This window comes from Triturus cristatus, chromosome 7, assembly GCF_964204655.1.
Source record: "Triturus cristatus chromosome 7, aTriCri1.1, whole genome shotgun sequence".
Taxonomy (NCBI): domain Eukaryota; kingdom Metazoa; phylum Chordata; class Amphibia; order Caudata; family Salamandridae; genus Triturus; species Triturus cristatus.
The window spans coordinates 1,431,473,364-1,431,483,801 of NC_140590.1; the positions used below are offsets into that span (position 1 = coordinate 1,431,473,364).

The 10,438-nt window shown below is 41.6% G+C and overlaps 1 protein-coding gene across 1 annotated transcript in view; it reads right to left on the minus strand.

The window, feature by feature from the left end:
• RNF114 (ring finger protein 114) overlaps window positions 1-8,910 on the minus strand; it is a 94,945-nt gene extending 86,035 nt beyond the window's left edge. Inside the window, exons 1-2 of the mRNA XM_085619156.1 lie at window positions 8,747-8,910; window positions 934-1,084 (exon numbers count right to left, since the gene is read on the minus strand). Coding sequence (XP_085475282.1) covers window positions 934-1,084; window positions 8,747-8,886 — 291 coding nt within the window. The 5' untranslated portion in view covers window positions 8,887-8,910. The remainder of the gene's footprint in view (window positions 1-933; window positions 1,085-8,746) is intronic.
• Between the last annotated feature and the right edge of the window lie 1,528 nt (window positions 8,911-10,438).

Sequence of the window (10,438 nt, forward strand, 5' to 3'; positions counted from 1 at the left end):
GTTTAATTTTTCATTGGGTACACCTGTAACCTTTACTCCAATACGTGTGCACAGGAACTTGGTTATATCTCTAACCCAGATGGTCAGATAAATCCTCTCAAGTTTAAGTAAGACAAAGAAAAGTAAACACTAAGCTCCCTTGAAAGACAGAGCCTGACATTTGACCTGTGTCTTTGAATGCACAGCAAATATGACAAGATAATAGCAAAATGTATAGGACTTTTTACAGAAGGCGAATACCCGCGGAAGAAGAAAACAGTAAACATGCTCCACGGGATGGACTAAATCAAGCTGGATAGCCTAAAACAAATAAAGCCAGCAAATAGGAGGCAAACAATTGTGAATTACAAAACACAAAACCAATGGTAAGCAATGGGTGGCATGCATTCCCAGGGAAGCTTTCAGAATGTCCACCAGAAGTCGGATGTGCTTTCTGGTGGGATTCAACCTAAAAAGGCACTGCTTTAATTACTTTCCTATGGTATACCGATTGTTACAGTGCTGCCGATGAAGCGGGGATCTCTGCCTAAAGTTCTACTTTGAAGAACGTTTCCTTAGTTACTGGAGTTAAACCTGCATTTTTGCTGACTTTTGTTTCAGATAATGAGTCAAACTAAGTTATTTTCAATTGCTTGTACTTTTGCAGTCTTAAATCAACACACTCCAAGGTATACTAGGAGCTATCAAACTATAAAAATGATAAAGCATCCCTATACGAAGAAGTCATCATTGAGGGCTTGTCTACATATACAATATTCTAAGCAGTTCTTCAGCTGCTATTTCAAAATCAACAAGCATATATAACAGTTAAGTATTGTTATAGGGGACATAACAGTTAAGTACTGATATACGGATACTTAAAAGTTGCAGCACTCTTCTTTAAAGTGGGCATGTATCAGAAAAACAGGCAGTCGCTTGTGGTAGTGGACATACTTTTTTATCACAGCCTCTGCATGTAGCCTCCGTTGATTCAATGAGTTTTTCCACTTCTAGGGCTCTAGTGCCAGGTGTTAAGCCAGAGCGGCACACCCCGCAAACTGGTTTTCTTGGTTTGAGACACTCCTGCAGGCATGACGTGCAAAATCTAAAATGAGGTAAAAAAAAAAAAAAAAAAGAACAATTCTGTTCAAAAACATTATTTCAGAACTCCCATATATAACAAACTATGCAGACCTAATTCACTTTATAATAAATTTTACCACATTTAGAGGCATTACAAAGAATCCCAGGTTAAGGATTAGAACTATTATAAATGTAAGATTCCAAATACATGTAAAATGTCAGGTTTCCTATGATGTGCATTTTTAGAGAGGACAAAAACATTTTTGTAGCACAAATGGTGCTTATCTCTTCATCTTAGATTCAATAAAACATAGTATTATGTGATGTCTGACTGCACTGTGGTACATACCAAGAGTACACAGTATTAATGACTATAGGATTCTATACATTTGCGAATGACATACATTATACTCCCTAGAGTAGTAATTTGAAGGCACAAATCTTTATATTATTAAAGGCAAATGCACAACGGTAAACTAAAGATGGGTAAACAAGGGGAAGTTGACAGGTTTGATTCAATCTAAAATACAGAATCTGGATTTCATTATAGAAAGATCAAATTCTTATTCATAAGCCTTGTGTGCTTTGTAGTTAGATTGCAACTCCTCTTTGCAATTGTGAGATCACATATTGCCAGTAATTAGAAGCAACAGACAGTACGAGTATAGCACTTTTATGTTGTGGGTTCCAGAGGAAGTGTAAAACCTTTATTGTGAAAATTAATAAAAATTGATAAAATAACCACGTTTAAAAATAACAGCATTATAAAAAGACAATATTATAAAATAAAAAAATATCAATCTAAAGTGTGTATGAGCAGGTTTTGTATGGAAAAGACACAATTCAGAGAGATCAGACAAGGACAGATGTAACCCTTTATTGAGCAGTGGTATTAAGGGAGTTCATGATGTCATGCAAACTTTTTGAAAATTTCCCCAAATAGGGCAGTCAGTCCGTTAGTACTTAAGCAGTTTGCCCTGGCCTCCTTACAGGTATGAATACTAAGATTTAAGAACAATGGTTTCAATAAGGTGCGTCGTGCTTTTAAAAATAAATAATACATGAAGCATTGATTCTCGCCTATAATCACAAAACATGCAATGTTGACTTGTTTTGCCCAGTTTATTACATTTTCTCGGATCGGAAGGATCATTAGCCTAAGGTATAGAAATACAAAAAGAACAATAGAGGGAGAGAATACTGAACAATTCGGGCTGGACTTTTCTCATTGGGGGAGGGTCAAGACTGATCTGCATATAGCCAAGTCCAAACTGAGGTGGCATGCTGTGCAAAAAACACGATGGACTGGGATGCAGCCAGAGTAGCTATTATTGGCTGAGATTAATTCACGCATTCCATCCATCACCTTTTGTATACTTTCATAAGTCACCCTGAGTGAGACAGGCATGCCCACACATGGGTCTCGTGCACATTGTGTCACTGGAACCAAGCTATGTTCGGCTGATGAGCCCATAACAAGGGCAAAACTGGTCCTGGATTGCTTGTGTTTCAGTTGAGAGAGGGACTGGCAGTTTGGGCTGGACTATTCCCATTGGCACAGGGTCAAAACTGATTTGCTAGCTGGGTACAAACCAGGGTGGCATGGTGTGCAAAATAACGATGGACTGGAATGCGGACAGAGTAATTACCAGTGGCAGAGATTAATTCAAGCATTCCATCCATCACCTTTTGGACATCATATGTCACCCTAAGTGGGACGGGCATGTACAGACATGGGTCCTGTGCACACTGACACTGGAACCAAGCTATGTCCGGCTGATAAGCCCATAACAAGGGCAAAACCAGTCCTGGATTGCTTGCGTTTCGGTTCAGGGAGGGCCCGGCTTGGAAGTTCGGGCTGGACTGTTCCCTGTATAATACATATCTAGCCACATATAGGATATACATGACCGTTACCTTGTGAACCATAGGTAACACAAGGATATCTGAAACATAACCATTAAGCTACTGAGTTGTCCTACAAAAAAGAAATTCAGTGAAGTACATGTTAAAATCTGAAACACACCCATTAGCTACTATTGGGTTCTTTTAACCTCTGAAGAGAGACTACATACACACATCTCTTAAGCAAATGCATTATACCCCAATGTTAACTTGCCACTGCCATATCCGAAAACTTGCTAGATTAACATGCATCTTTGCTTTGATGCAGGTGCATAAATCCTTTTCTGGGATTAGAGTGTCATGGAAGGATATAGAGTGGCGTAGCATGGAGTTGAGTAAAGTGCCGTAGAGTGGATTAAAGTGTCAGAGTGGAGTGGCACAGAGGGGAGTTCTCATGCATATAGTGGCGTGGCATAGAGTGGAGTGACGCAGAGTAGAGGGTCGTAGAGTGTTATGGAGGGTCCTAGAGTGTCTGAGTGACGCAGAATGGATAGAGTGGATTAGAGTGTCGTAGAGTGGATTAGAGTGTCGTAGAGTGGAGTAAATTGGAGGGGCAGATAGTGGAGCAGAGTGGCATAGAGTGGAGTATGGTGGGGTAGAGTGTCAAAGAGTGGTGAGTGACGTACAGTGGCGTGGGGTATAGATTGTTGGTGGGCAGATTGGAGTAAATTACTGTAGACTAAAGTGTGGTAGAGTGGAGTGCCATGCCGTGGAGTGGCCAGATGGCTGACAGGCATCCACCATAAGATTCTGTTGCTGATATTTCAGCAGCATACACTAAACATTGGTAAATTTGCTTGGAATAGACATAAGCATTGGCTTGTTGTTGCTTGTTTGAAGTTGTTCTTATCTATGCAACTGCGGCCAGTGGACGCTTATTAAGATTCTATGTAGGTTGATGAATGCTCAGCCTATTTCAATGAGCATTTCCCATTATTTTGTGCGGGTAAAGGTTTAGTTAACACTGGACATAACAGATTGAACATAACCTTCTGACATATTACACAAGGTAACATCTCACGCTCAGGGAGTTAATTAAACTTGAACCTAGACACTAAGAATTGCACTTGGAGAATCTTTGTGCAATCACACCAGTCATCACATTTTGTGTGTCAAGTGAAATAAAAGGGTCAGGCTTAGGGCCAGCTATGATGCAAGGACGTGGACTAAAAAACCTAATACCGTTAAACATGGTCAGTATAGAGTAGGTCACCTTTGCCCTAATCAGAAACAAACACTGTAGAAGAGTTACACCTCAGAGGCTTCACTTGTATATTTATTTCAAGAACAACCAACATCGAAGCACAGGTTGCACAGCAAACACACTGTAGAAAATACAAGGTTATGTGTATTAATAAAACAGGGGAACATTTGTATCACATGTGCGTGCTGCCTGAGCAACAGGTAGCTTCTGCACATTTAAGGGGCTATGAATTAACACAACGCACTGCCTTGGTGAGATATTTAATCACCATGTGAAAGAACCAGCTAGAATTTGCATGGAAATCCAGCTGTTCATTGAGGCACCAAATCAGTTATTTTGTTGCTGTGCTGTCTGACCGCATTCTGATCTGGACTTCAGATTTTTATTGCACCTATACTCCCGTTTGCACATTTTGGACCCCTTTCCTTTCAGGATACAGTAAAAATAAAGCACACTCACCAGAGTCAGCAGTCTCTACTTTCTCCTAGTCAGCCAGTGAGTGGCCCTTGGTAAGTTGCAGTCGCCCCGAGGCGGGGCTGTGGATGTCTGAAGACATGGCCAAGACCCTGCGGCAGGGTTCAATGATGGTCAAAGGTATGTCGCACAGTGCACACACCCAGAAGGGAAAACAGCCTTTACATCGAGGTTTTTACCTCATTGTGCCTCTACCACGCATTTTTTAGCAAACATATTTTTACCATGTGCATGCCTTTACAACACATGCCTTTTCCACGAATGTAAGGTAAGATGGGGGGTGTCCCCCCCCCCACAAATAGATCGTTTTTATATCTAAAAACAATGCGTGGTATTGGCATGCGTTGTAAATGCATATTCACTGTAAAAACATGCGTGCTAAAAAGTGCGTGGCAAAGGCATACGATGTATTTACCTGCGTTGTACAATCGTACAAACATCCAGAAGACACTAAGTGAAAGCAATTTTTTGGTAGAGAAACATCATAGCAGGATAGGCTAGGACCTTCTGCTCAACAAAGCAAAACGGGCATGTCTATTGATTTTAAAAACAAAATCTAGTCACAAGTTACCGTAGAAAATCAAAAGAATAGCGTGTTTTTGGCTTATAGTGGCTCTAACATTGCTTCCTGTGTAATTGGCATCACGGGTGGGTGATCAGGTCAGTAGGGATGTGTTGATTTTTTTTTCTTGCTATCCTTAGGTATGTCTCGCAAGAACTACAAAAATATGAAATTGTTGTGAAGTTTCAAGCATATAAACTAGGGGTTTCCTGAATACTTTGAATGGGGTCTTACTTGTGTTCAATTAATGACAAGTTAAAACTAAGCAAGGTTTGCATTTGTATAACAAGGGGAGAGGATGTCACCTAACGGTTAGAGCAGCCGACTTTGAAGCTGAGTCTCGGTCGGAGGCTTAACATTCTGTGATTCTGGGCAGTACACAATCTTTCCATGCTTTAAAAAAAAAAAAAAAAATGCCAGTCTGCAATACAACTGGTGCTCATGTAAAGTGCTACGATACCTTTGGGACAGGTTTGCGCTATAGAAAAGCAGCACCCTATGATGGTGGAAGAGGAACGAGGCATGAAGCCACGGAGATGAGCAAGGGAGCAGCAAAAGCAAGAGGAGGGTGATTGGGGGACGGGAGAAGCAAGAATGTGGAGTGGGACGGTAGTGCAATTTGAAACTCATGCAAGCGCTGTGGACGGAGCAGCAGGAGGGGTAAGTAAAAGTACCCCAATCACGTCGGGAGCAGCAGATAGACACAGATTAAGTTGAATAAACCTATGCTTGGTCCCTGCTCCACGGCAAGCATCGGAAGTGATGATTCAGCTGCACTGTCAATGCACATGCCTGCAAAGAAGAGTGATGCTGAAGCAGATAAATGGTGAGCAACGGGTGGGGTCCAAGCCGTTTTTGGATATACAAGTAACTCACAAGGGAGACGCAAGCTCTCACTGGCTCGACCTTAATAAGCATTAGCGATGCAATAGTTCGAAATTTTTTTGTAATTGGTGTTTCAAATGCTAATTTGTTTTTGTTGGTTTAAAAATATTCCAGCAGTAGTATAAGTAATAGTAAATTACATTTTACTTATTAAGGAAAAGGTGCGGTACCAAAGGCGGATACTAGAGGTCCCTGTGGAGTTTTAAAGGGACCTCAATTAACCTCATACGGTACTGCACCTTTAATGGAATTATAAAGAGAAAGATTGCTGCTAAGCACAAGTTTTTGGTTTTATTGGAAGTGAGATTTTTGTCAGTTTGAATTTTAAAAATGCATCATTGGTTTTTTTTTTTGTTTGGGAAATAAAAGTAAATTAATGATCAAGAATGGTGCATTTTGAAAATGCAACCTAACAAAAATTTCACTTCCAATAAAAACAAATGGAAACTTATGTTCAGCTGTAATTTATCTGTTTATAATATGGCGCATTAACGAGTGCGAGCATTTTTATGTATGTTTTTGCATACTTTGTGGTATGGGGAGCTTTAAATTTATATGTTGTAAGCTAAAGAGTGCTGTGCCATTAATGGTAGAAAATGAAATAAACAGGAAGTAAAGGCGGGCGGCCGCCATGTTAAAAGGGAAAAAATCAATAATGATGTAAAGGTGGCTGCTTACCTTTTTTTTTTTTTTACATTTAAGTATTTTATTACCATCCGTGGCGCGCCGCGCTTTAGCTTTACACGTTTGCAGCTTAAGTGCAGTGTGCCACAATTGCTACAAAAATAAATAAAAGAAATTAAATGCGGTGGCCCCACTTTTTATCTGTTTATTACTTTTGTAGCAATCGAAGCACGCCGTGCTTTTAGCTTTAAACGTATGAAGCTAAATCGTGGAGAACCACAAGTGGTAATAAAGTATTTAAATTATACAAAAAAGGTAAAGCTCATTATCAGTACAAAACGAAATAAATAAATAGAAAGGAATGGCAGGGGGCTGCCACTTTGAAGGGAAAGCCAACAATTTTGTAAATGTGACCGGGTGGCTTTTTATATTTATTTTATTTATTACCATTTGCAGCACACCGTGCTTTAGCTTTACATATTTAAAGCTAAAGCGACGCATTCCGCGATTGCTACAAAAGTAAATAAACAGAAAAGAAAGTCGGCTGCATGTTTTTTTTCTATTTACTTACTTTTGTAGCAATCACATATCCATAAGTAAATAATAAGAGCAGGAGGGAATTGGAAAAGGCAGCTGCAGCACAAAGCGAGAGCATATCAGGGAAGTGAGGTCGGAAGGGGCTATTGTGCCTACAACTCCAGCTACGTTTAACAGTGCATTAAGAAAATAGTGATGAGAAACTGTAAATAAAATATTCTAAAGTAAAGTCACATGTGAAAGGGGTTATGGGAGGTCACAACTGAAGAGATGGGGGTACTAAAGAGGTAGAAGTAGGGACTATAAAAGGAATAAACCAATGAAATACAAAACAATTGTAAAAAACACTGAAAGAAGCCAATAAAATACATGGGTGGAACATAGGCGGAGCTTAAAGACCATATCCTGAATACAGCATGTCTCGAAGAGACAGCGCAATCACTGTTTAAGCAGGACCAAACAAGCATTGGCATAGCCAATAGGTCTCGCCTTTGGGACCTTATAAGTGTTTAGCCATGCAACAGTTGCATAACTAAACACTTATAAGGTGCCAAAAGCGAGACCTATTGGGTATGCGGCCGCAAAAGTGAAAGTGATCGCGATCAAACATCAAAGCGGCCGTGTGGCCACGAAAGTGAAAGTAATCGCGGTAAAAGTGGCGCGCGCGCCCGCGCACATGCACTGTAGCTCTAGGCTGGCCTGGTAGCACTTTTTGGAGCCCTCTCAATAAGTCTCGCCAGACCAGCGCATGCGCTGGGTCAGGCGAGACCTAAAAAGGAGCACCTGAAAAAGCGAATAGTAATGCGTCCATGCTCCAGAGGAGGAATAAACAGAAAAGAAAGAAAAGCCCACACATGCTAATGAATAAGAAGCAACTGACAAAATACGAGTGACAAAGATAAGCAATAGGTGGCCTTAAGCCTACGGTAAGCTAACAATACTACTCGCAACAAGCCAGTATATGCGCTCTCTATTAGACCGGGTCCTAACCTATTTTTCTTATTGCCAATTTCATCGGCTCCGTTCCTCACGAAGATGCCCTTAAAGACTCAGTCTCCTTTCTGCTGTAACCAATTTACGGGATCCCAAATTAGTTTTCCAACAGCCGCACTACTTGCCACGTTCGTCTGATTTCCCCTTTTTCAGAAATATATTAGGCTGGCAACTTAATCACTGGCCCAGATACCCTGCCTACGACACTGATGCTTGCAACCTGACCGTTCCCTTCTTCCAACCAACTCCATTCTCCTGCAGCGTTGCAGTCTATCCGACTATGCTACCCAGTACAGAGCTACTTTACTTTTCACTGAACAACCGCAGCTCACGCATATTTTCAATGTGGGGGCCTCCTTCCACCACCCTCACTCTCCAGCGGCCTATAATTTTCCTATTAGTGACTCGCTGACCCACTCACTGGCCCTGCCAGCCTTCCACCTTGCTTCCCTGACACATTATGTCCTTTTTGAGCATCGGTCCGCGGGTGCCACACTCACACATGTCCGCACTTGACTCTCACGGGGTTCTCGAAGACCTCCAGGCAGACGGGGCACGTGAACCGGGACAGGGGGTCGACAGGTAACGAGCCAAATGCGCCCTCCTGCTGCTGTCTGCCTAACTCCATCGCCATCATCATACACTTCCGCAAAAAACGCTGACGTCTACGGTGACAGCATGAGATCCCGCCCACTTTCCACGCCTAAAACCCAATCGCTGCACTGCGCAGACTGTACTGCATGACGTCACAACCAGGAACTTATTACCATTAGTTAGAATAAGCACTGGCGGAGTGGGCCTGGCTTAAAAAGCATACAGGTTAAGTTTACTTCTTCGGTTCACTGACCGCTGCCACGCTGATGATAATATCCACAGGATGACGCTCACGTAAATATCTGGACTAAAAAACACCAACGGGAAAAGTGGAGTCTCTCAATGACCGTTCACAGCCCTTCATTTGCTTGGGCAGCTTTCTTCTCAGGACTTAGGAGTCGTCTTGTAAAAATGCTCTCAGGTGACTAGATTGTTGAAAGGATCGTTAAACGGAATGTCCTTTATTTGTGGGTAAGGTATTAATGATTTACTGTTACCTCTAAGGAAAATAAATTCACATATAAAGCGTTAGGCTTTACACAAGTGCTTAAGTATCGTGTACCATCATTTCCTTCAAGACTATCAGACATCATATGCAGCAGGTGTGGAAAGCATTGGTGGGGGAATTTGTGGGCGGTGTACAGACTGTGGTGGATGATAATAGGTACATCATTGTGTTGGTTGACTATTTTAGCAAATGGGTGGAGTTAGACATCGTACATAAAGCAGATGCAGATACGTTGGAGGAGTTTTTGGAAACAGAATTCATAAGAGAAGAGCTTCCGGGCCCGGGGAGGCTTATAAGTGATAATGCAGCGCGTTTTACAGCTTCTATGGTTGAGAAGTTTTTAAAAAGGAATAGAGTGAAGCATGTAAATACCTCTGTGGATCCCCCAGCAGGTAATTGAGCAGGGGAGCAATGTAATCTAGTAATCAAAGGTACCATCCAGATAGCATGTGAAAATTAAAAAAAATGTTAAGTGGAGTTGAAGAAAATGTCGACGTACAGATTGACACCTTCTCTTACAGGATACAGCCCTTTTGTGCTGATGCGGAGTAGGGAGCCATTCACCAAAGACAATATAGGGTGGATGGGCAGTGCCAGACGTGTTCAGTGGTCACCGGAAGTGGTTAAGGAGAACATTGTTAAAGCACAGGGGGCAAATAAAAAGTATTTTGATTTAAAGAAAGCAGCTAAGGAGGAGATGTTGCAGGTGGGAGATTGGGTGAAAGTGAAGAAGGTGGGGAGAGTACCAAAAGGACAAAGTGTGTTTACAGAACCTATGAGGATGATAGAATGTTAAAAATATTCTGCATGGCACATGAGTCGTTTGGCCTAATGTACAGCAGTGGAAAAAAGGAAAGGAGGAGATGTTGGAGACGAAACCACACAGGATGACTGGTTGTGGGAAGATGAGGTGGAAAGCGAGCAAGGAGATTTGCTGAATGAATTTGAGTCTATGGATGAAATGGAGGAGACTCAAGAAAGTAAAAAGGTTGACTCAATGAGAATGGGCTGTTTGGGAAAGATTATCCACACTCCTACCAGGCTCAGGGACTTTGTATTAAACTGAGTAAACTCTTATTTGCCTGTTTAC